Source organism: Cricetulus griseus, chromosome 4 (assembly GCF_003668045.3).
Source record: "Cricetulus griseus strain 17A/GY chromosome 4, alternate assembly CriGri-PICRH-1.0, whole genome shotgun sequence".
Classification (NCBI taxonomy): Eukaryota; Metazoa; Chordata; class Mammalia; order Rodentia; family Cricetidae; genus Cricetulus; species Cricetulus griseus.
Window position 1 is genome coordinate 119,284,807 of NC_048597.1, and position 27,797 is coordinate 119,312,603.

The window sequence follows — 27,797 nt, forward strand, 5'->3', positions numbered from 1 at the left end:
AACAGGTCCAGGCCTACTAGTATCTGCTGCTCATTTGTCTGCCTTCAAGGATATTGGTTTTGTATATTTCTCAATCTACCCATCTTTTAGGAGATCCTTTCTGACACTGCACTTTGTCTAGTTGGTTTTTCCTTTCTCATGCGAGTATCTGCATTGTGCCACTTTCTAGTTCTCCACTTCACAGGAACTTCTGAGGAAATGGTTGCATTTCCGTTCCATATCTAGCTGCTGTCCACCATGGTAGAAAGAGGTGATTCATACTCATAGAAGCCACCAGGCACTTGCTTTTCTCTTCTACATGCTTAAAAAATCCACTACCATTGATTTATTTATGATCTTTTCTCTTTTGCATGTTTAAAAAAATTCACTTTCATTTATTATTATTGATTTATTTATAAGATGGGTCTCATGTATCCCAGACTGGCCTCACACTCCCTATTTTCTGAGAATAAATTTGAACTCTTGATCTGCCCCTTTCCATCTCCCAAATTCTGGGATCACAGGTATATATAACAATGGCTGATTTTAATTTTTATTAAGCAAGTGCATGAATTGAAAGAACGATAGTTTGAAATGTCCTTGAATAGCAGAGCTGGGGTCTAGTCTTGATTTTCTTATCAAATCAGGCTGCAAAAGCTTAGACTCAATAATTTCTCCTGTAGAAATTTCATTGTATTAAATATATCTTTTTTGAGGTAGTAGAAACTAAAATATCACAAAATCCCAACTTTCCCCCAAAGTCACTAAAATATCTGATAAGTATAAAGATGAAAATTAAAAAAGAACTAAACACTAAATTTTGCAACGTTTCAACTTTGTACTCAGTGCTCAGGTGTCTGTCACTTGTCCCCAGAATGAAAAACTTACAGATCACCTGGAAAAATCTCAGTTGGAAGTCAGCAACTATCTATAGAGTTGTGTGCCAGAGGGTTTGGACCTATTAGGCAAGAGGGTGAGAACATGTCATGCATGGCATGTCATCTAGAAACCTAGGGAAAGAGCTCTTCAAGGGAGCTATCATTTCAACCATTGTTTTTCAACTACAGAAAAGCTAAATTTAAAACCTCAAATTTCTGATAGTTGCAGAAAGTTCCATGTTTTCTACAGGGCTCAAACATCTGAAAAAGGAAGGATGGAGTAAATGGGTCCTTTTGTGCTATCATTTTCCCCAGGTAAACACACGTGTTTACCAGATGCTGTCTCAATTTGTGAATATAAAATAATTGGTACTCACAGTAAATATCAGCATCTCTATAGAGAATTAAGGAGCCTTTAAGTGCAACAACACTGGGGAATTTGCATGCTTCTGTGTGCCTGTGAATGCTGAAGGGTGAGACCAATTTTTGTCCTGTTCATCTAATCCTTAGCCAGATAGACACTATTCAAAACAAAATAGGATTACAAGTCTACCTTTCTGGAGCATATGTCCAAATGTCCAATGTAGGATATTCACAAGCATCTTTTGGCAAAATACTAATACAAAAAAAGATCAAGCCAATAAAAATTCCAACATAATGAGAAAGGGGCTCTTGAGGCACCATCCTTACTAAGGAGCTACATTGGCAGTTGACAACTGCTGGAGAAGAGTAATTTTCTTTGGGGATATGATCACTGCTTTAGTAAATGGCTATACACTTATGCATATAGTGTCAGATCAACACTAACAAGACTCAATGTGATACACTTAAACAAAAGAAGAGGACTTGAAGTTGGCAGAGAGGCAGGTTGGGAGGGTCCAGTGACAAATTAGTGACAAATGAGAAGTGGATCTGAACCACATTCATTGTATACATGTATAAAATTGTGAAAAAACCTAGTAAAATATTGTATTAAATATATTATTGTTTTTTTCTGCTGAGTACTACACCATTGTGTAAATGTACCACATTTTCTGTATCCATTATTCAGTTGAGGGGCATCTAGGATGCTTTCAGGTTCTGGCTATTACAGATAAGGCTGCTATGAACATAGTTGAACAGATGTCTTGTTGTATGAATGCACTTCTTTTGGGTATATGCCTAAGAGTGGAATTTCTGGATCTTGTGGTAGACTGATCCTCATTTTCCTGAGAAATCGCCATACTAATTTCCAAAGTGGCTGTACAAGTTTGCACTCACACTAGCAGTGGAGGAGTATTCCCCTTTCTCCAAATCCTCCCCAGCATAAGTTATCTATAGTGGGTGTTTTTGATTTTAGCCATTCTGACTGAGTAAGATGGTATCTCAGAGTTGTTTTGATTTGCATTTCCCTGATGGCTAAGGGTGTTGAGCACTTTCTTATGTGTCTTTCAGCCATTTTATATTCCTCTTTTGAGAATTCTCTATTTAGTTCTGTACTCCACTTTTTAATTCGGTTATTTGGTGTTTTGGAAACTAGCTTCTTGAGTTCTTTGTAAATTTTGGAGATTAGCCCTTTGTCGGATATGGAGTTGGTGAATATCTTTTCCCATTCTGTGTGCTGGTGTTTTGTCTTGCTGACTGTGTCCTTTGCCTTAAAGAAGCTTCTCAGTTTCAGGAGGTCCTATTCATTAGTTGTCAATTTCAGTGTCTGTGCTACAGGTATGATGTTCAGGAAGCTGTCTCCTGTACCAATTCATTCGAGGGTACCACCTATCTATTCTTCTAAGAGGTTCAGTGTGTCTGGATTTATGTTGAGGTCTTTGATCCATTTGGACTTAATTGTTGTGGATGGAAATGACATGGATCTATCTGCAGTCTTCTACATGACAGCATCCAGTTACGCCAGCACCATTTGTTGAAGATGATTTATTCTATTGTATATCTTTAGCTTCTTTATAAAAAATCAAGTGTTAGTAGGTATGTGGGTTAACTTCAGGGTTTTCAATTCAATTCCATCAGTCTACCTGTCTATTTTCATTCCAAGCTGTTTTCAAGACTCTATAATAGAGCTTGAAGTCAAGGCCTGTAGTGCCTCCAGAAGTTCCTTTATTGTACAGGGTCACAGGCAAATGGATGGAACTAGAGGAAACCATTCTGAGCAAGGAAACCCAGTTGCAGAAAGACAAACATGGTACTCACTCATATATAGATTTTACACATATAGCAACCTACAATCCACAGCACCAGAGAAGCTAGGCAACAAGGAGGACTGTAAGAGAGACATACATGGTCCCCCAGAGAAGGAGAAAAGGACAAGATCTCCTGAGAAAATTGGGAGCATGGGGGGAGGGGAGAGGGAGCTAGGAGAATGAGAAGGGGTAAAGAAAAGTGGAGAGGAGTACATAAGGGAGCAGGAACGCTGTGTAGGGGAAAGAATAGAGGAGAACAAAATAAGAGATTTCATCAGAGAGGGAGCCAGTATAGGTTTAAAGAGAAATCAGGCACTAGGGTGATGTCCAGAGATCTACAAGGATGACACCAACTAACCATCTAAGCAATAGTGGAGAGGCTACCTTAAATGTCCTCCTCTGATAATGAGATTAATGACTAACTTATATGCCATCCTAGAGCCTTCATCCAGCAGCTGATAGAAGTAGAAGCATATACCCACAGCTAAACACTGAACTGAACTGGAATCCATTTGCAGAGAAGGAGGAGTGATGAGCAAAGGGGTCAAGACAAGGCTGGTGAAACCCACAGAAACAGCTGACCTGAACAAGGGAGAGCTCTTGACCCCCAGACTGATTACTGGGAAACCAGCATGAAACTGATCTAGACCCCATGAATATGGGTGTCAGTGAGGAGACCTAAGAAATATATGGGGCCTCTTGTAGTAGATCAGTACTGATCCTGAGCATAGGAATGGACTTTGGGAGCCCATTTCACATAGAGGGATATTCCCTCAGCCTAGACACACGGGGTAGGTCCTAGCCCCTATCCAATAGTGTATGATAGACTCTTAAGACCCCACCCCCATGGAAGGCCTCACTCTCTCTGGGGAAGCAGAAATGGTAAGGAATAGGTAGGGTGTTAATGGGGGGGCATTGGAGGAAGAGGTGACTGGGATTGACATGTAAAATAATCTTGTTTCTAATTTAAATAAAAATGGAGAAAAAATTATATTGTTGTGTTGGAATCTATTACATCTCATTTCCAAAAGACAAAAATCAACATTTATTCACTTATGGCCAAGTAGAACTCAGTAATATTAATAACTGTGGCAGACTGACAGAAAATGGCTCCCAAAGGGAGTGGTACTATTAGTACTGAACCTCTGTACTATAAGGAAGCCATTCCAATAAATGTTTTCCTTTATAGGAGTTGCTGTCGTCATCTACAGAATGGGAAAATATCTTCACCAACCCAACAGTCAGCAGGGTTTTGATAACAAAATATATGCAAAAATAAAAAAAACTAGATATCAACAACCTAAATAATAATTGAAAAATGGAGTGCAGATATAAACAGAGAATTCTCAACAGAGGAATCTCAAATGGCAGAGAAGCTCTTAAGAAGATAGATGCATAATATCCTTAGCCCTCATAAAAATGCAAATCAAACTGACTCTAAGATTCCATCTTACACCTGTCTGAATGGCTAAGATAAAAAACACAAGAGAAAGTTCATGTTTGAGAGGATGTGGAGCAAGGGGAACACTCCTTCATTGCTATTGGGAGTGCAAACTTGTACAGCCACTTTGGAAGTCAGTGTGGCAGTTTCTCAGAAAACTGGGAATCAGCTATACCACTCTTTGGCTTAAGCCCAAAAGATGCTCAATCATACCACAATGACACTTGCTCAACTATGTTCAAAGCAGCTTTATCTGTAATAGCCAGAACCTGGAAACAATCCAGATGTCACTCTACTGAGGAATGGATAAAGAAAATGTGGTGATTTGCACAGTGGAGTATTACTCAGCTGTCAATAAGAAGGACACCAGGAAATTTGAAGGAAAATAGATGAATCTAGAAAAAATGATTCTGAATGAGGTAACCCAGACTGATAAAGACAGACATATGTACTAATAAGTAGATATTAGCTGTAAAATAAAGGATAACTATGCTACAATCTACAGATACAGAGGGACTAAGTAACAAGGAGAATTCATGGGAGGACACCTGTATCTCCCTGGGAAGGGTAAATAGAGAAGATTTTGTGAATGGACTGAGAGCAGGTGGGGATGGGGAGATGAAAGATCAGGTTCAGTGGCATAGAGGGGAATGTGCTGAGGGGGACTACTGGGGGGCATTTTGGGGTCAAGTGGAAGCCTGGTACAGGGGATCTATGGGGAAGATGCCACCTTATACTCCTGGCAATAGTAGATGAGTAGCCTGAACTGGCCATTTCCCATGACCAGATTGGTGCCTGGCCCAATTGCCATCAGAGTGGTGACATCCAGTAATTGATGGAGGCAGAGGCAGAGACCCACACCCAAACATTAGGAGGAGGAGAAAGGGGTCAGAGGGGTCAAGAACACAACAGAAAGGCTCACATGATCAACTAACCTGGCTTCATGGGGGCTCACAGATACTGAACTGACAACCAGGGAACCTGCATGGGACTGACTTAGGCACTGAGCATATATGTCACAATTGTATAGCTTGGTCCCCTTAACAGTGGGGACAGGGGCTATCTCCAACTCTTTTACTGGCTTTTGGGATCCTGCTTCTCATACTGGGTCACCTTGCCCAGTTTTAATACATGGACAGCTGCTTAATCTTACTACAACTTGATATGCTATGTTTTATTGATACTCATAGGAGACCTGCTCTTTCCTGGATGGGGATGGAAGAGGAGGAGATTGTGGGATAGGCAGACAGGATGAGAGAGAAGGAGTGGGAGGGGAAGATAAAGGGGAGGTTGTATCCAGAATGTAAAATAAATACACAAAGAAAAGAGTTGCTGTGGCTAAGGTGTCTTTTCACAGCAATAGAAACCCCGAGTAAGACAGTACTCAACCTCATGTTTCTGTACTTTTGAACTTTTCTATATTTATACTAAGTACTACAAATTGACTAGTTTCTGACGTAAAAACAAACTTTGATTCTCACACATAGTGTGCAGCAAGCTCTGTTTCTTAAACTTTTTAAGTGCATCTGAATTATGATAAAGTATGTCTTCCAAATTTTACATTGTAAAGTGGTTCTATAGGATAATACATCTTTCCCACACATATTAGGATGTTATTTTTTTTTACACATCTGCCCTGGTCCAAACATCCCATGAGGCCAGTGGCTCTGCTATACACTGAAAGAGAGAGTCTAATAAAAGATGGTGTTTTCTGCTTCCTTTACTTAGTTCTCAATCCCATAGGCCGTGCTGCTGCTGGGAGGCTCAGAATGCTTGTTGCATAGTAACCATGACAGGCCTTGTTTCTAAGGACTAGCTCCTGTTACTAAGAGCTCCTGCAGCTGAGAATCTCCAAGTCCAACCAGGCTTTAATATTTTCAGAATTCATTCTCTCAGAGTTAAACTCCTTTGAAATACCACCCTTTTCCTGTAATGCCAGAAAAAAAATCTCTATTTTTGACACAGTTCTACAAACATCTTTAAAGAATATGAATTTTACATGGGAATTATTGTTGTTCATAAAAGCATTGGAAACTACAGAATTTTAATTTGGTTTTCGGCATTGGGATCAAGAGGTAAAGTCCCATTAGGACCAGAATTTCTCATTGATGTATTCCTTGGTGGGTATGTGAAGATGCTGGAGAATATGAATATTTTCAAATAAACATTCTCATCTAAAAGCTACACAATAGTTTGAACATCTCTATTAAGCAAATCATTCTAAAGAACTTTTCATGGATTTATTTATAACATGGTAAAGTTGATAGGATAGTAATTAAAGTAGCATAAAGAATGTAGTAAAGTTGATGGCATTTTCAAAATAATATAAGTAACTTCATTGTGCTATGGTTATGGTCAATTGGTATAAAAGGTACCTGAATCATGGCAAATTTGAATGTCCTGGTGAGTGTACATAGTATTAACATTAAAGTTAAAATAGCAAACTTCCTTTTCCATCTAACCTTTACATTTTATTATAATGCCTCCTGAAATACATATTTTAAAAATAACCTTTATGAATCTGCCTGTCAGAGAAAAGCTTTCAGGGTAATTTTGGGTAGTCAAGGGTACTGGAGAATGGATGTGGAGAATACCATGGAATAGAGAGAACCCTCAAAAGGAATGTGCACTTACAAAAGGAATTCAGGAGAAATAAAAAGATCAATGTACCTCATACTGTTGTGTCATTTAAGAATTGAAGAATCTATGCTAAAAGATAATAACTAATAGTCTCAGAGCTGTCCACAACTGAATGCTTAATGTCATTAAGATTTGCATGTTTATCCAGTGGACAAGGTTCTGAAGGAAGTCTCTGTGAATGCTAAGAATCTGTATATCACTGTCTACCACTTGTACCAGGTGACCTTCTGATTGTTTTCATTACCTGCGCTTGCATTTGGGGCCCAGGCTTGCTGTTCCAGCTCTCTACTGCTATGTCTCAGCCCCTATAGTGACATTTCTCAGACTAGTCACAGATGCACTCTTTGCAACAATCGTGCTTGTGCTTATTTTAAAGCTCACAGAAAAGAACGAAGTTCTGACTGTTCTGAGAATATGCCACTGGATTCCTCTTCTCTGTGACATTTATTCTGTAGAATTTTAAACAAAGGATAAAGTATGGAAGCTTAAAACTCTAGGTGAAAGGAACATGACCAGCTGCTTGCCAGCCATGTAAGGTTATGCTTACAAGATGGAAACGTCGCTGTTTTATATTTCTTTAGTTGCTTAGTAAATCAGAGCAGAGGTTGTGAGGAAGCTGCAGTTAATGACAATGGCACATAGATGTCTTACCATAAGCAGAACAATTAATGTTTTCTTTCTATGGGAAAACAGCTTTTAGTTTCTGCTGAGTAAGACAGGTTTCAGGGACACCCGATGATCATGTGCCCTCTGGAGTTTGCTTTATGATTGCAATGAATGTGAGCTTGTTTCTACAAACTAATGTATGCCAAAGATGCTATTAGTTAAACTCTGTATTAGTTTGACCATCTAGAAAGTCAAATCTCCTAGGGGAAGGAGAATGAGAATTTCAATGTAATGGGCCTTTCTTGCTTACTGAGCTGGGGATGGGAGAGTGGAGATGGAGAGATGGGGAAAGGTGAGCACTTTTAGCCTGCAGTGTCCCTTCCAAATCAAAGACATGGGCAAAATGACTGTGGTTTTGGCATGCAGGGACCAGCTTGCACAGGAAACTGTGGCATACAGAAAACAAAATGCATAAACAAACTCCCCATCCAGGAAGCCAGTTTAACAATTGCCTCATTAACAAGATCTAGCAAGGACAGGAAAAGAGGGGGAAGCCAATCACTCATTATTATACAGTTCTGGACAGATGAAGCCCCTCAGCATTGCCCCAAACAATGCCTGTAGTGTAGATTTGACAAAGTAGCACATTTAAGAGGAAACTCTCTAGCCATCAATGGGAGGCAGAAGCACAGTATTTTAGGGCCAAATTCAGTCGCTGAAGCTTGACTTTTCAGAAGACACAAGACAGAGGACAAGGCAGCTATATCCACCGAGAATTAATTGAGAGAGACAGCCAGTGAATGAAATCAATAGCCTGACAACGGATCTACATACCAACCATAGCTGCTTTCACCCTTCTATTTCTTGTAAGTTATTTACATTAAAGTGTTCTTGTACTGTTACCTCAATAGAAGTTTATCTGATACCTGACTTAATGGAAATTTTTATAACACATTGTACCAGACATGTCAACAAAGTCTAAACAGCCTGGTAGCAGTTTAAATTTCTGAGTGGCTGAAATCTTTTTAGTAAGGGTTGTGTCATGGGCAATTTATCAGTGTGGTGTTTCCCTGATTATTTCTTTTGTTTTATATGGAATATTTGTTCAAATAAACCAGAGATCAGAGCTGCCTGAATCCATACTCAAATTTGTCTTTGTTGACTACGTTTTCTAACTGTTTCCTTTAAAAGTTTCTCATTCACAGAATATCCTCCCCCATAACACTATATTGAGTTAAAATAATCCCTCCCAGTACCCATATTGGTTTCTCAAATATGTATCTGAACCCTTCCCCAGCTGGCACACCCAAGTACATTGCAGTTCCCTTTCTGAAGCCAATGAAAACAACCACAGGACATTGGCATTGCTTTCATTATGGCTGGGCAATAGTACAATTCTCATTACCTTCAGTTTTCAGTGGCTTACCAGAGACATCACTTCTCAAGACAGGTTCTTGGTTAAGCCCTTTAGCAAGGCCTGTGATTTCCTCTTGAATCTGTGCTTTGTGCTTCTCTCCTAAGCAGCACTGAGACCAGAGTGATTTGTCAGTTACCACTTGTGGTGGGCTTTAGCCTCAGTAGGTTCAAAGCAGCCTTTATTACTTAAGGAAAATAGGAAATTCTCCTTCCTGGGTGTAAACATGAATTTTCTATGTCGGGAACCAAAAGGATGCAAATGGCAGATTTGACCAGTATTTAAGAATGAAACTCTCTGTTTTAAACCCATACAGGTAACGCTTTTCTTATGAGCCCCTTGGCAGAGTCTATTTACAAAAATTTTAGTCATACTTATTCTAACTTTACAGATCTTACTTATATCACACTCCCTTAAAAATATATGGGAGTGTGATCTGAGTAAGCACCATAAAGCCAGAGACTATTTCTTCCCTCTAGGTCTGGTTGGCTTCATAAGTGGACATGATTTTAAAAAATACCAATCCAACCTCTCCATAGTCTGAAACAGAATGATGCCATACCAAACAAAACACTGAAATGGAAAAATGAAATCTCTCTGTTGGAAAGAGTGGATTTCTTGTTGTGGAGAGTCTGGCAGCCAGACATAAGGTTTAAACATAATGATAAAATGTAGAATCACTCCTGACACAATGGTAGCAGGCAGCATCAGTTTTGGTGGGCAAAACAACAGAAAAAGGTGATGAGATCTAGAAAAATACAAAACCCATGATTTAGGCCCACTGCAAGCAGCTAGTGTTCAACCACGTTGGTTTTTATATGGCCTTCGAAGATCAATGTCAAATATGATTATTTTAGAATTAAAATAAAAATAACTTTTGCCTGACTGTTGATCAAAAGTATGAAATGGAGAAAAGGAAAATAAAACAACAAACATACTATGTTCACACAGAAAGTAAAATAATTGTTTCCGGGACATCAGGGAAGGTGGAATACTATAACAATGCACGATTTATTGTTATACTATTCCACCCACCTTAATGAGGAACCCTTGGGCGTTGCTACACCATAGCCTTTGGAATCCAGGTTGCCTCCCACTTTCATTGTGTCACAGGGCTTCCGCTGCTCAATGTATTCATTCATCGTGGACTCCAGGAGAAAGGCAAATTTGCCCTTGGACTTGCGGACACGAGCCACGCCCTCAGCTGTAGTCCTAGTGAACACAGATGGCTCTGCCGATCGCATGTAGGTCCACATCTTTTCATACACTGCTATTTTTGATCTCTGGAGGGAATGCAAATAAAATTCAATACAGGAAAGAAGGAAATAGCATGTTAATATAGACGAAAGCAAGCTCATGTAAGTCTTAAGTGTCATTCCATTATCAGTTTCCGTTATTCAGTTTGCCTGACAGAAACCTAACTCTTCAGAAGTTGAACTTCTAAAATTCTTTTAGGAAATCAACCAAGTGCCAGGCATTTATAGTGATGATTAAAAAAGCATGTAACACTTGTCATAATAATTATTACACTCTATTGTTTCACTGGATATTGTTGCTGTTATTAAAGGTAGAAGGTTCTGAAAAGCATTGGACATTTAAAGCCCACGTTCTGTCATATTCCTGATGAGGTTGGGAAGGATCAGCTCAGACCTGGCTGTTGCTTCTGTGAAACTCTTCTCAGGTTTACATTTGAGGTATAGTAGAGCCATTTTCTTTTAGTATACTTTTTTTTTCATGTCTCAAAGGTTCAGTTCACACCAAGCCAGCTCTTGAACATTAAAGAGAAAGGATAAGTGCTGGAGTTTACGAACTGAATACCCACTGAGCAACATCCAAGGTCCAGATGATTCACACAACTTGAGGCTGAATATAGCAAAATCAACAAGCAGGACAGCACACTGGGCTTTAAAAGCATACGATTTCTGTTCCACACTTTATTTGTTGTCATTCTAACCACGTGACTCTGGCCAAAAAGCTTATTTTTCTTAAAAATTACTTTTGTCTCCCTTTATTCCACTCACTATTTAATTTACTTAAGTCTTTTTGGATTTTTAAATTTAAATTTTAGCTAATTTTTAGTATTGTGAGTGTGTATTCTGGGGTGTGGTGCCAGTCTGCCTGTGTAGAGGTCAAATGACAGCTTTTGGGAGTCAAATATCTCCTTTCATAGGTTCTGGATATCAGACATCAAACTCAGTTTTGAGGCTTTTGCAGCAAGCAATTTAAGCTGTTGATCCATCCTAACATTTCCCCAGATACATTTTTATGTGACAAAAATAGCCACGTGAACTCAACTGTTTCCAAAAGACACATCTAGTAAGACGGGAAAGTGCTGGCTAGTATTCTTTGTTTGATTCTACCGCACAGCAATGCTCATCATTGCATTTGCTCCATGATGAAGAATGTGAGAAACAAACCATCTAGAAGGGCCTTTGAAAGGTTTGCATGATGCTCACACTTGAAAAAACATCTTCTACTATTGAGACTGTGGTGTATGTGTGAGTGGACCTTTATATGTTTATACATGTGTGCATGCATGAACATGTGTGTGAGGTCAGTTGTTAACTTTGGGTATCTTTCCTCAGGTTCCATCCACTGTTTGTTGAGACAGGGCTTCACACTGACCTGTCAGTCCAGTTTGGCTGGACAGCGTGTCCTGAGGACCTGACTACCCTGTCTTTCCAGTGCTGGGATTACAAGCCTACAACACTATGATCAACTTTTTTAGATGGGTTCTGGGTATCAGACTCAGGTCCTCACACTTACATGGCCAGCACTTTAACAATTGAGCTGTCTTGGAGCTCCATTTTGTAAACATTAAGAATACAAAAAAGTGCTAATTATTTGGTAGTTTTCCAGTTATAACTAAACACTATATCAAAGTAATATGACAGAAAAAAGAAACATATTAGAATGAGAAACAATTAGGATTAAAACATTTTGGCCCTTGACAGTCCATTTTTTAATTTCATGTATGTGTATTTATGGTATATGTGTGTGTGTGTGTGTGTGTGTCTGAGTTCATGGGCACTTTAGGCAGCCCCAGATTGAGATTGGGAATCATCCTTGATTGCTCACCTACTTTAGCCATTGAGGCAGGGTATCTCAGTTTTACCCAGAGTCTTTTTGGCCAGTTTGCTTTGGGGAATCTCCTGTCTTCATCTTCTAAGAGGCTGGATTTTCAAGTTGGCCACCTACCATTTAGATAGGTTCTGGGAAATCTAACTACTGAGAGATCCACCTAGCCCTGAAAATCCACTTCTACACCACTAATGTTAGGAAAATTATTCCTGCATTCATTCTCTGTAAAACTGAGAAAAAGAGACGACTCCATACAGTGTCTGTGATGACTTTAGAAGACCTAAGCAGAAGTTTTGAAGGGCAGACTCAGTGGGAAGTAGTTAGAGGTCAGATGGAAGCACATTCATGGGAAATGCTGGGCCTGTCTTGTCACTGGGGCAATGTTTAAAAGTGTTGACTCTGGCTGAATGTATACTGACTTTGACAAGATCACACACACAAAGTATGAGGGGAGTAAAAAACATAAATCTAGAAATAACAGCCCTGCCCCTGCTTACCTGGGGCTGCAAGTGTGTTTGTTAATAGCTGAGGGCAAACAAATATTTACAAATTTAAAGAGATGGGCTGAAATGAGGGATATTCTGCACACCCAGCAAGCTAATTAACACAATGGTCACAGACATTTCCATCCCTGAACCTTTCAACTGTGGAGTCTACTTAAAAATCAGGCATGGGAAGGAGATATGCTCAAGGTCATATACACAGGTCATATAACAGCCATTTTTTAAAATCACAAATGCCAGATCTGCTTGTTGCATTGTGATTGTGCAACAGTGTCCAAGAAGCCACTGACTTAAAGCATTAATGCATTAGTTCAAACAATCCTGGAAGTTTTAACAATGCTATTCTCATTCCTCACATATGATGTATTGTACATACTGCATTTAATAGAAAAAGTATATCTTGCATTCTGATGCATATTTAGTTACTTTCTCTCTGCTAGTGGTGTTCGTAGCAGGGCCTGTGTTCTGGGGACCTCTCATCTGTGTTTTGGTTGGTAATATCCTAAACACTGAGCAAGTAGCCTACCTCACTTATTCTTCCATCTTGCTGATGACTGAAATAGGAACAGGATTCAATTTATTTTGAAGTGAAAATCAGTGTGTCTGAGCCAGGTGTGAAATGTAAAAGTGCGTGAATGGCATGGCTTCCATGAGTGATATGTAGGATGCTTTTGAAAGTATAAGCTTAACGCAGTGTGCAAAACCCCAAGTGCAGCCAGTTTCATGATGGGATAAAGCCAAGGCAAATGTATTCATAATTTTCCCCCATGAATGGTCAAAGTTGTTTTTGCAGTGAGTAACATCAGTGCTTTCTTGTGCAATGCTGCCTGCGGGTCATTCACTGCCTGAGGTGGCTGAGTGGAGCTGACAGATGTGCCATTACCATGTACCTACAGGAAAGCATTTCTGACAAGTATGAAAATACCCTTCCAATCCTGTTTCTTCTGCTCCTCAGACAAATGCGTTATATAAACCAGGTCACCATGCCTGGGAGTTGAGGGAGGCAAATAGGGTAGGAAATGAATGTTGTTTGTGAAAGTATTCTCCCTGGGAAAGTTACTTTCTTGTCCCATTAGTGTTTGGATTGTTCTGCAAAAATAAATACCCAAACTTATAAAAGTTTTCCTATTTTAAAACTGAAGTTGGGCAAGAGAGAAAGAATTAGAGGCTTGATGGGGATCAAGCTAGTACGGGAAGACTTAAACTATGGAAGAAGCTTTCCTTGTTCCCACATGTCATATCAATATAGCCTGTTATCTATCTCACTATTTTTCAGAATTTGAACAGGAAGAAATAAAACTTTGTAAAGATTAACAAGACAATATTTGTTGTGTGTTGTCTGTAAAGAGCTTTATAGTGAGTTATTGTTTGTTTTTTCAAGGTATCAACACAATGTGTTTCCCCTTCATAACTCAGGGCAAGATGATGATCCTAGAGGTTTTGTCATTTAATTAGCATCATTCATCACTTCCCAGTGGGAGGCAATAGACAGTGTTCTATTCTGATACAGAATGGTTTCCCCGTAACATTAGTAAATGTTATTAACCTCTTCAGTAAGTTAAGAGAAGGCTTGACCAAGTAACTATCTGGACAAAATTGCTAGTAAAGTCTACTGTCATGGTAATTACTTAGTCATTCAGAAAATTCATAAATATTTTTAGATTATTTGAAATTTTAATCAGTGCTTGTGGCTAGCACTCAACATTAGTCACATTAACTGGTTTGTTTCATCAAGTTTTGAGTGATTTGTTGCTGATTTAGATTTACATAAACATTTGTAATACTGTATAATCAAAATGAAAATTCCCTTCTTAAAAGGTAAAAGTCAAGTAAATTTAAAATCAGCACATAGAACATCACATTTGGTTGTGTTTATTTTCAAGTTACTGAGAAAATTACATATGTCACTCTTTCAGATGTTGTTTAAAGATCTGGAAGATAAGCTATCATTGCTTTCAAATAAAAAGCTTAGAAAATAGTGAAATATCCCTCACATTCCAAGTAATTTACTACCTCTTGTCTTCAAACAATTGATATTAAATACAAAATATATTCATTAGCATCTACTTCAATATCTATAAATATGTCACATTAGGTATCTTTTAATATATTGGCCCCAAATTCACAAAATAAGCTGGAAATATCTGAGTGTACATTGCTAAGTAGTTATTGAATACCTAAGAAGAACCAAGTTAGAAGGCAACTAAAAAGAAAAGGAAGGGTATTTGGAGGTAGGAGAGGAACAACAGGAGGGAACATTGGGGTACATGAGGAGGACAGAAGGGGAGAGAGAGGCATGGATAACAACAAAGAGTAATAACACATACGAACAAAATCTCAGAACTAAATTGGTTAATATTTTAATTTAAAAACAATACAACAAAACATAATTAAAAATAATAAAAAACCTCGCCAGGTGGTGGTGGCTCACTCCTTTAATCCCAGTACTCAGGAGGCAGAGGCAGGCAGATTTCTCAGTTTGAGGCCAGCCTGGTCTAGAGGGCTAGTTCTAGGAAAGCCAGACCTATTACAGAGAGAAACACTGTCTAAAAAATTACAATGGTTAAAAACAATTTAACCCCAATGGAACAACTGGGAAAAAATAACAGAATAGACTAAAACAGACACACACACACACACCAGTGCTTCAGTGATAGAAAGCCAAAGTCACACATGTGACACAGTTGTATCAGCTGAAACATTATACTGCCAAACAAAAGTCATCAAATCTAAATTCCATAGAGTCTTACAGAGGTCCCTAGAGCATTACTATCGAGGTCTCCAGAAGCATTCATTGTTAAGGATGGGTATCATACAGTCTTACAGAGGTCCCTAGAGCATTACTATGGAGTTCTCCAGAACCACTCACTGTTAAGGATGGGTATACCTTTATTGCCAATAGGATTTTGTAAGACAGCAAACCTTTTGCTTTGAAAAGTGTTAACTACAGAATAGATTACAGATCATAAAAGAGTCTGCCACTGAGGTTTTGGGTGTCAAATACAGCAAGTTAAACACAGTCTTTCTTTAAAAGAAAGGTTGCTTTCCATTTTTATATTCTTGTCCTCAAAATAGACACAATTCTAATCTTGCCTGAAGTAAAATTACCAGAGTGCTAGTAACACTAGAATGTTGGGTATGTCATGTTATAATGTAGCTTTAGTTACCATTTTATTATTATTTCTCTCTTGCAGTAGGCATCAGTTTTGGCAAGTTAAAATTATAATTGTAAAAACCCAAGAAGACACTAAGTAGTAAACTCAATGTTGTCACTGTGCATTCCAATCCACACTAGTTAAGACCATAATGTAAGTGTTGCAAACATTGTCTAGAATTCAGAATTATGAAGGTGCCATTATTATTCCTGTAACTTACTCGGAAGAATTCTTTTGTTGACCCCGAATCCAGTGTACCATATGCAATTTCTGTTTGTTTGGCCAGGTCTTCTGCACTTTCTATGGGGGAAACCATTCTCTCCACCGTCAGGAAAGCAGCCAGATTAGCAGTGTAAGACGAAATAATGATGAGTGTGAAGAACCACCAGACGCCTCCAACAATCCGACCTGACAGGGATCTAAACGTGGATAAGATCATTCAGTTTTCCCTTTCTAACATACACAGAGAAGAAAGAGATGCCAGCAATTCTTAATCACATTTAAAATTTACAATCTCAAACATTGTGTTATTTTCTGCTAGTGTATTTATTCAGGCCTACATTGATGCACAACGGATATTAAGTGTCAGTGAAGGCAAAGCAAAATGACTTTGCTGTTTTATTGGCAGAAATGTGGATCTGTCCTCTCTGGCAGATAGTAAAGGGGAATCTTGCTTAATGTCCTCAGTACCCTCTCTGACACTTGAGCATCTTTGAAGTAGGGTGCAGCCATTGATAAATGACAATTCTGGTTTAGTTAACAACATTTTAGCCTCTCTTCATGTTGCAGAAGATAGAGAGTTTAGATTTTAAGCTAATAAAGTTTAGATTTCCTGCACAATGGTAGATGCCTTTCAGAGAGCGAGAGAGAGCCCAGCAGAGTTCTTCAGGATGCCATGTAGGCCAGGATGAGGCTGGAGTAAGTGAGATTTCGGCCTTAACAGATCTTATTTTGAGTTGAGTAGATGTGTTTTATGCTGACATAACAATGTCTACCAAGGCTGTGTAGGTGAGTGTTAGAACAAAGTTAAAATAAGATAAATATTTAAAAATACATGGAGGAATGTTAATAAGTAATTTCACTCATTTCTACCCTCAAGACAAGGTTACTCTCATTATGTAATCCAGGCCAGCCTGAAATTCGCTATGTGGCCCATAGTTTTATTAGACTTGTAGCAATTCTACTGCTTCAGCCTCCTGACTGCTGTAGATAAATCAAACCTGCCAAACATTTTAAAAATATATATTTAAAAAAATTTAAAGTACATTTTATTTGTGTGTCAGTATGTGCATGTGTGCACTATGTCATACATAAAGAGGTCAGAGGACAACTTGAAGGAGATAGTTATTTTCTTCTACTAGGTATATCCTAGCAATTGAGCTCAGATCCCCGGGGTTTGGTGGTAAGCACCTTTACTGTCAGAGCCATCGTCCCAGCAATTGTTTGCTTTATATAAAATAAAACTTGAAATTTCCTGTGGTTCTTCTACCCCATTGCCCTCTTTGCTAATCTAAATCAGGTCTTTCGTGATTTAAAACATGGCACCTGCCAGTTTTAACTTAGTATTGGTGTAGCCTTCACTTAAAAAAACTTGGTTTGCTCTGATCCTTCTAAATCCTGGTATTGAAATGTATCCGATTTTACCATTTCCTGGGTTTTATGAATTTCAGATGCACTGGGTTCAAAAGGCCTCCTTTTGGGAACACATATAATTCTAAACATATTTGTTTGTTCAAAAATATAAAATCCAACATTTTGCTTCTTATTCTTTTAGTTACCCTGTGGGTGAAATCAAGCATTTTTTTGTGTAGCAAGCTGGAGTCTTTGTTTTGCAGTAACAGGGTGTCAGGACTGAAAGAAAATCAGGACGCCCCACGAAGAAACAGAGTTTACATGGCTGGATCCCTCCTGATGCTCAGCCTCCTCACCTGCATTGGGAAAACCATACACATCTACTACGACACACACCCATTCAGTTTTCAGGAAGCCCAGAGCAGAGAGTTTCTTTAAGTCATGTGAGTTAAGTTCAACAATAATTTTTGATGATGGATCACAATAACAGCACAGCAACAGTTTTTGGATAAGAGAAACCATAAAAATGGATGTTATTCTACAATTTAGATTTTGTTAACACCAGTCATAGTATTATGCAATATTATTACAAAATAATACTTCTCCTTTTATGATGCATCTAAGTTATATGGTAGTATAGAAGAATTTAGTTATAAAATAGGATAATCAGAGAATTGTAATTTTTCCTGCAATTCTGATAGTGTTCTGACTATAGGAGAGGAAGACAGAGAGAAATTGGAGAACATTCAGGATCTGTGAGAATTGGTGAAGAGTGCCAGATTTGACACTAACCTGGGTGAAATGTCACATCCTTGCTGCATAAACGCCCCGAGGGAAAACCAGAGGCTGTTAAAGATGCCAAACTCATTGGGAGGCTGGTCACTGGGGCCTTCCTTTCCATCCTCGGGCTCTTCTGTATGCCACTCATATGGGCTAAACCTACTGACTAGGAACAAGACCACACTGACACCAATGTATGCAAACACTATGCACATCCAGATCTCATAGGCCAGAGGGTCCAAGAAGGAGAACACTCCTGGTTTTGATTTCTGAGGCTTTTTGATCATGATAGAGATGCCTAAACTCATAAAAGGCTTGGAGAAGTCGATGACCTCCTCGCGTACCAAGGTGATTGTCAGAGGTGCAATAGCAATTTCCGCTTTCTGTAAGAGAAAACACACATGGAAATAGTGAATTCCACCAGGCAGTGAGCAGTGGAGCGACCAGAAAAGTTTACTAGTCATGCATTCATTATTTTAAAAAATCATTTTGGGTGCCAATAGTCATAAATCCCAATTACAGGCTAATAACACATGTAATGGTTTGGTTTCATGAGGTATTACTTAAATTGCATAGAATCTTTTTAATTGACAAAGGATTTCTGTTTGTTTGTTTGCTTGCTTGCTTGCTTGCTTGCTTGTTTTTGAGACAGAATCCTACCGTATAGTTTAGGCTGGCCTTGGATTTGTGAACCTCAGCTTTCCCAAGTGTTAGGATTACACATCTGTACTGCTGTGCCCACCCACACAAATATTGTCATGGGTACTGCATGACCAGTGTTTGCCTCATGAAAAACCCACCCTGTTCTTTTGGCAATATGTTCCAGCTCAGTTCACACATAAAAGTCTGGAAACTGGCATGTTCTTCCTGTGATACTCATTCTTTGATTTTCTTTTTCCAATATCCTTTTAAAACAAGATTTTAGAACACAGTAGCTTTAATTCTTAGATATCAAAATCACAGGACCCCTTTTCATTTTTTGCTGACCTTGAGTTATTTTTTCTGCATCTCTAAAATGGCGCTGTGTTTTGCCTGTTTACTTTAATATGTGACTGTAATTATCTACTGTACCCTTAATGGGACATTAGTGAGCATGTGCTGACAGATTCTTTATCTGATGCAGATTGGAGTATTTTAAATGGCCTATTTCCTGCTGCTTGCTTTGACAGAACTGAGACTGAGTTTTCCAACTGTGGCAGCTCTTAGACTTGAGTCTGGCAAACATCTAAAATAGAATTTTATAAATTGATCGATAACAACTAAGCTGGTCTGAATGACATATTAAAATAGAGTTTTATTTACTTTAAAGGAAAATAGTTTTCATCAAAATGGGATCAGGCACATTTAGACACAATCTTTCCCAGACACTATCACTTTTTTTAAAGTTTTATTTATTTTTATTTTTATTTTTTTTGCTTTATTTTTTACATTCCAATCCCAGTTCCCCCTCCCTCTTTCCCTCCCACTCCTTCCACTCCTCCCTCCTCCCAACTGCTGCACAGAGAGGGTAAGGCCTCCCCTAGGAAGTCTACTAAGTCTGTCCCATCATTTAGTTGAGGCAGGACCAAGGCACCTTTCCACCCCCACACCCTTGTGTCTAGGCTGGGTGTGGTATCTCTCCATATAAAACGGGCTCCAATAAGTCAGTTTGTGCATTAGTGTTAGGTCTTGTACCCACTGCCAGTGGCCCCAAATATTGTCCCATTCACACCATTGTCATCTATATTAAGGGAATCTAGTTTGGTCTTATGCAGATTCCCCATTTGTCAGACTCTCACTAGCTCGGGTCAGATGATTCTGTGCGCTCTCATTTTCTAAAGGATCTATTTGATGTGGATGTGGATGTGCACATGTGGGCAGAGAGGAAATCAGTCTTGTCTAGATATTTCAACCACTCCAGGACAGCTCTCATGTTCAGGAGTAGGTGACCACCAGAGGTTCTTTTTTTTTTTTTTTTTTTTTTTTTTTTTTTTTGTTGTGTGTGTGTGTGTGTGTGTGTGTGTGCGCGCGCGTGCGCGCACGCCCGCACGAGCGCACACACTTTTATTTAGTTATAGTTTGGTAGTGTTGTTTTATTTTGCTTTCTTGATTTTGGAGGCTTTTTGAGAGTTTGTTGTTGTGTTGGATTTTTGTTGGTTTTTTTTGAGAAATAACTTAAATTTGATGGGGTAAGGAGAGTGAGAGGAGCTGTAATTACTTGAGGGAGGGGAAGAATATGATCAAAATACATTTAGATTAAAAATTGTTTTAAATAATAAAAAATAATAATAAAAAGAAAGAGAAATGAGATGCAGAATTTTGAAACTATTCCATTGCAGTTCTAGCCAGGAATTTAATTCCTTCTTTGGAGTTTGCCTGTATCTTGTGTCTGTTTACTTTTTCCTGCTGAAGGCTGCCTCTCCATGTAATTCCTCATTTCAAAGGGTTTTCTGAGGTTTAATTAGAGAGAGTGTATACTTTGAAAGTGAAACCTGTGAACTACATATTAGCATTAAGAATATTACATAATTTGGTTTCTGGATTCACAAACCTTCCTGTGCACAGGTATGAACTCTGAACTTTGGATATATTATAGCATCACTAGGTTTTGATTGTGACACTACAATGGCTGCCAAAATTGAGGGGCCTTGATCTTGGTCATTCAGGCAGAACTTTACTGCTGGGTTGGGTTGTGATTGCCCTTGGCTATCAATGTGTGCATTTTATATCCAGTGTGCTTGCTCAGTGGAAGGGCACAGCATGCTGTGTGACAGACCTACTTTGGAAAACATTCTTGCATTCTTGTGTTTTATTATATATGCTAGAATGAAGAGAGAGAGAGAGAGAGAGAGAGAGAGAGAGAGAGAGAGAGAGAGAGAGAGAGTACATTATCTGAAATGTACATTCACTGTGGCTCAATGAATTGTAAGAAATATAATACAGATGAATATTTCAGATACTGAGAGACTATGGTAATCAGAAGTTAGTTTAAAGACACTTGTGAGCAATTGTGAATAGCAAGGATACACACATTGGATAAAGTGGTCACTGACTTCATGCTGTTGGAGGAAATCTGCCCAGTAACAGATTGTTCATGGTCTTTGAAACTGTCTGTGGTCTACTAGCTTAAGGTGTATTCATCACAGATTCTAAAGTCATGGCAGCTTTTATTTTCAAGCCTGACTCTGTGCTATGTGGAGGACACTGTATTCTTCATTGTTATCTCTTTTCTCCTTCTAAGATACCAGGATCAGTTCTATTATTTGGAATTTAGGTTTTAATGAAATAGAAAAATGTTTGAATATAATGAATACCTTTTGAAACATTGATATAAATTAGCAAACAATGCAGTCATGGATGTTTAAAAATTGATACATGCCCAAGGGAAAAGAAGTTTCAAGCTTATGTAAGTAAATTCCTCATAAATAGGTTTGCTTACCCCATACACAAGCTCTCCTACCATTCCATTCCAGATTTTAGTGTCTGCATCCCTGGCTCCATATTTTCCATCAGGGACAATGGCAATTTTATACTTGATACCGATATGTTTTGCAATTTCAGATGCCAAATCTACACAGTAGCCTTCATACTTGTCATTTCCTTCAAACATTTCGTGATTTTTCTTGTACATAACATAGGGGGATTCCTACAATGAGAGAAGCAGAACTGTAAAGGAGAAATTACAAAACATTTGAAAAGCTTTTCTGTAACTATAGTTCCAGAATTTTTGACAAAAGAAAATCTTTATTGTATTTATATGATTTTATGTGGCTAGAAATTATTGATAAGAGAGGTGGATATGTAAATATACTTAGAATTGCATTAAAATGGTTTATATTGACTAATACAGATAAAATTTAAAAATACTTTGAATGATTGTTATGTACCTAGTACTATGACTTAAAAAAATAAAAAAATCCATTAGTAATGTTTTTATATGAGACAAGGTTTCTTTGTGTAGCTTTAGCTGTCCTGGTGCTTACTCTGTAGACCAGGTTGGCCTTGAACTCACAGAGATCCACCTGCCTCTGCCTCCAGTGCTAGGACTAAAGGAGTGTGCCACTGCCATCCACTTCCATTAGTAATTTTCTGGAGAAGAGTATTTAATCATTTTTATCCTTGAAACTGATATTTTCAAAATATTTCATGAAATTAGAAGTTATTTAGTGGCAACTGTAGTGTATTAGAGACCTATTCACAGTCATATAACTTCATATTCTGTACCGTTTTTTCAAAATAAATTTCAAGTGTGTTAATACGGTGCTTTTCTCAGAGAAGGCATTTACTACAGTTCTTCAAATAAGAAATAATAGCTTAAAGGCACATTACATTAGTTGTGTTGAATTCACTTTGCTCCTGTTGTGCCATGCTTTGACTTTAAATAAGAAATGTGTTTCACAAACTGCAAGTTTATTATGAAATTTTCTAGTGAAGCTGTTTTTATCTATGTGTAAGGAAATTTCACTTTGATATTCCCATTTAGTTTTCTATGCAATGACTCAGAATGGGAGGAAGAGGTATTGAGAGCATCCTCATGATATGGAATAGCTTCCTGGTTTTTAATAATTGCTAAATTGTTTTCATTGATCACACACACACACACACACACACACACACACACACACACACACACACACACACACACAGAGAGAGAGAGAGAGAGAGAGAGAGAGAGAGAGAGAGAGAGAGAGAGAGAACTTCCCTCACAAACACACTCATTTTTCACACACACTTCAAAAACAGTATTTTAAGGCTTTAATTTAAGAGGTGGTTTAGCCAGCCCAGAGTGATTGATCTATTATCACATATCCATAAACAGAAAGATGGGTTTGATATGTTTGTGGTACATACTATAGAGGTAACTCCTGGCCATATATCAGTGTTTCATTTTCAGAAAAGCAGTAACCATATTGGACCAATATTGTTGATATAATGTGCTTACATCTTGTAGAAATTATACTCTAATATTAATTTAGGATTGTTTTATGAGTTTTGTCTTCTTTTTTTCCAGAAAAAAATCAGTTAAAGAATTTGAACTTGTATTTAGAGCTCTACAATAGAAAGCAGCTTGATCTACAGAGAGTCCAACAAGCCCATACCAACTCTAACTTTATTCTAACCACTTTGTAAACGTATAACCCAATTTAAAAATGAGAAAATTAGGAAATTCCTTAAAACTGTATTTACTCATTGAGATGTTTCACATTTTTGTTTTTTTACAGTGAGAAACTACTCAAATAGGCTTTTATTCTGTTTCTTAAATTCTTCCTTTGGTTGTCATGACTATTATATAATGCCAGATCCTTGGCATTAGATGGATATTTAAGACTAGAATGGGCTAAGAAGTAAATTTTGCCATTCATAAAATTAAGCTAACTATTTGCACCTTCTTTCATGGAGATTGTCTATTAGCCTTCAGAAAGAGATTTGTATGAAAGATTAACATATTTTTCAAACAATGAATGTGATCATGCAAATTCATGAGTAGCTGCAAAGAGATGACTTTCTAAACTTTAAAATAGTAATAGCTTTATAAACAAATTCTTTTCATCTTTTTAAAGTGGTCTAATTAAACTATGGAATAGTATACAGAAAACAGCAAAAGCCACACATGTAAAATAGGGTGTAAAACATTGTAATTGATATATCTGTACAGTTAGAAAATTCAAGTAGAACAAGTTATGCTAGTACTCTCATTTGGTACTAAAGTTGAAGGTCAAGTTTAAGGTGTCTTGAGTATGTGAACATTTAGGAATTTTACCCCTTAAGTAAACATATTACTACATTAATTTTGTATGAGTTTTTTGGCTTCTAACATGGTAAATAGTTTGCTTAATGAAAAGCTGTAAGTTCATCATTTAATCAAGCATTTATTAAGTGCTTGCATTCTTCCAGGCATTTCCTGGAACTTAGACCTAGAAAAAGAAACACAAATTGTCCTTTGTTTTCTTGGGATTAAGATGATTGTAAATTCTTTGTGATAAGAGTAAAGGAATATTAGTGTGGAAACAACAACAGATTTATTGTAAAAAGAAATTTCTCTTACTGACTTTGTGCTTCTTTGTGCCAGGTGAAATGTTGAGTTCTTGAACTATATACTTTTACATTTTGCGTTGCATCTTGAAGTAAACATATCTCATCTTACAGACAGGAAAACTGAGAGTCACAGAGGTTAAGTGAATATTCAATTTTACTTGGTTAACAAGTGTCAGAAATGGGAGTCAGGTTTTTATTTTTGAAACATCTGTAAACTCGTGCATTTGTTAAAATACCCATCAAGAGACTTGCAGCTAACTTGGACTTCATATGATTTAACAAGAGAGGCAACAAAATTAAAGAAATATATATTATATATACCATTAGACAATGCAATTTTTATGGCATTTTGAGTAAAGAAAGTAAAGTAAAATGTTTTCACTTGTAGTAAATGCACTGACCTCCCCATCATCACTTTCTGACTAGGAACATTATGACTAATAAGTTATGTCAGAATATAATAATTCAGATATTCAAAATGAAAGTAAATAGGACTCCTAGTAAACAGGTTATCTGTCTTCAGCTGGCATATCTATGTTAGAGTGAAATATTTATTGAGGACCCTCTTTCATTTTTTCCCCCATTTTCTTCTGGACAGCTGCTCCCCTCCCATCTTTGTTTCCTGCCAAATATTCCAACTAAGGTTGGAAAACTGTTCAGCTTATTGAAGATTCTACCAACATTCAGGCTCAAAGATGCCTACAGCAAGAGAAAAACCAAAATGACTACATGCTAGGGCACACAGAGAGAGAGAGAGCAAAGGTAGAGGAAGGCTGGGGACTTTTTGTAAACCTCTAGCAGATTCGTGAGCGTGTTTCATGTCAAATCCAGGCTACTCAGCCTCCTTTGTAATGAATTATCTGCTGGTAGCTATTAAAGCTTTGTACACTGGAGAGGTTTTATATCAAGTTTTAGGGTTACTACAGGTAAACAAAACATCAAATACCCTCCATGCAATATGAAATAAACACTATAAGGTTACTTGGGTGGGGGATATGTGGAACATCTTTGTGGAGTAGCCACACAGAATCCTTGGTGTTTTTCTGTGATTAACCATAGGAGCATTAGAGGAGAGAAATATAAGTCCTTGATTCTTTAATCACAAACCACTGTGCTCTGGGAGATGATATGCTATTCTGCTGGCATTACTTCTTCACAGCGATGTATTCATTAAGATAATTCCCATGATGTATGGTGTTCTACACTTTCTGGGTTACTTCAGGAAGGGAACCAATCTCAGTTTGAAGCTGCAACAGTAGGCCTTCCTTGTGAAAAGGTTGCCATAAATGAATTAAGATCATTTGAACCTTAAATAAGTTAAACTAAATGTGATCACTAGAATACATGTCCTACATTGAAGTATTGTTTTTTTGTTATTGGAATTCAGCAAAATCAAAAGTGTTGAAACCAGACACTCAGCACAAAAACTACCAGTTTGTAAATTTCACCATTATAAACAATCATTATCAAAAGAATTTTATTCCATTTTTCCTGTGTGGACATTTGATTTTTTACAAGGAATGTTAAAGGAGATTGATAATTTAGTCCTGTGACAAAATGAAGAAAAATGTAAATGAAGCTCTTACTCATTTTAGAAATAAATGAGTCAGCGAGCAGTTGTATTGCACAATTTTAATTATAGAACTTTGGAGGAAGAGACACTCAGATCTCTGTGAGTTTGAGGCTAGTCTGGTTTACAGAGTGAGTTCCAGGACTGCCAGGAATACACAGAGAAACCCTGTTTTGAAAAAAACAAAATTCTAAAACCAAGAAAAAATAAAAGAAAGAAAGAAATGAGCAAATTTAAGCATCATAATTTCAAGCTGGAACTTCTTTTATTTTTTTAAACAAACTTCATTGCTATAAGCCCTTTGTAGGAGGGGGGAATTCATATTTGGTGTGGCAAAATGGATACATTTCTAGTTTTGATATACATTTTACATATACAAACACATATATTAAGGATATATGTATGTTTCTTATATGTGTGTTAGTATATTTAAAATTTTTTTTACATAATATGTTTTAAAGTAATAAAGTAAAATAAGGAAGATGGAATAATTACATAAATGAGTTCATGTTTGAAATACAATTCTGATGCTACAGTGAATAAATTTAGCTTTATGGAAAATTTCTTAGAGAATTGTATGTTCATAAGATAGTATCACCTTACCTAAGTAACATAGAATACTGACTCATACTAACATAGCATTACAAACTCAGTGTAAGGCACTGAAGAAAAGAAGGATGTTCTCCCTCGAATGGATTTATTTCCTAGAGAGTTCATGAGGAAAGAAGGCGTTTTGATTACAGGAAAAGTACTCCTCCCTCTTCCCGAATCAGCAGAAGCTGTGTTTACCACAACTATATTCCTATTTGCATGGTTTAGATTTAGCTTCCTGAGTTTGTTTGCAGTTGTTATTTGTCTGCAGAAAATGGAATCTCTGTGTCCTCAGTTTGATGAATATTATGGTTTTATTTAATGTTTAGTCAGTAAGAAATGAAGATAAAAGTTTGTGCAATTACAAATTATTTCTTATTTAGATTAGCTTTGTCATAGTCAATATGTTTGACATAGTTGTATTTAAGTAAATTCATCTTGAAAATGAAGATCTATTGTAGATGTACAATACTTGCAAGGAACAATAAATTGCAACAGCATAAACATAACAATAGCACATTTTATTTTGGATTAAGAGCTGTTGTAGTCATGAACTATGTTTCTTATTGTATTTTTCTGTAATATAAATTCTCTTGAGTGTAGGAGTCACCTCTGACATACCCCCAGGGTTTAATCCTGTGCCTGGCCCATAACAGACGATCAGTAAGTATTTCTGAATAGCTGAATTTCTCAATCAATTTTATTTAACAATAACATATATCACAATGGTATAACAGCATATAAATACAGTATACACAGGGAAGATGAAGTGAATTCAGCAACACGGCACCCATTTAGACTAGAAGCTAAATGTTCTCCAGAGCTCATTCTTAGCTTGCTCAGTATCTACATCTCTGTATCAGACTCATTGCAACCTCTACCTACTCCAACTGTACTGAATTTTTCACTTGAATATGGAAAGATTATTACATGCAATTATCAGTATCTTATCAGCTAAAGGTAATCAATCTTCTTCCCAAGTAATTGAGGTGAGGGGATTGTCCTAGATCTTAAGCTAATGCTTTAAACAGAATTAAGTTCAATCAACACTATAAGATACTACTTATATATACTATTTTGATAACAAAAATATTGTTATCATCACTATTAAGCAAATAGAATTATATACATAATTCATATATATATATATATATGAAACAACATCTTTTCATCACCTTTTTACTTAGTTTTTTATATCATGCTTTATGCAGACTAGCCATGCTTGGGAAACCAATTCTGTAACTTACACTAGGAATTATAAGTAACACCTTTCATTAACAGGCCAAGGGAAGGAGACTCCACATTACATCCTTAGTATACATCATACATTCATTTCAAAGAACAAGCAACATTTCAAAAGATTCTAAAGCAAACAGTTGTATGTCTATTCAGAAAACGAGC

At 37.3% G+C, this 27,797-nt stretch overlaps 1 protein-coding gene across 2 annotated transcripts in view; it reads right to left on the minus strand.

Annotated features, from left to right (window-relative positions):
* Positions 1-27,797, minus strand: part of Gria4 (glutamate ionotropic receptor AMPA type subunit 4) — a 351,745-nt gene that overhangs the window by 33,561 nt on the left and 290,387 nt on the right. For both annotated transcript variants that reach the window (XM_035443428.1, XM_035443427.1), the window contains exons 10-13: positions 21,639-21,845; positions 18,233-18,603; positions 16,089-16,287; positions 10,165-10,412 (exon numbers count right to left, since the gene is read on the minus strand). In XM_035443428.1, the coding sequence (XP_035299319.1) occupies positions 10,165-10,412; positions 16,089-16,287; positions 18,233-18,603; positions 21,639-21,845 (1,025 nt within the window). The remainder of the gene's footprint in view (positions 1-10,164; positions 10,413-16,088; positions 16,288-18,232; positions 18,604-21,638; positions 21,846-27,797) is intronic.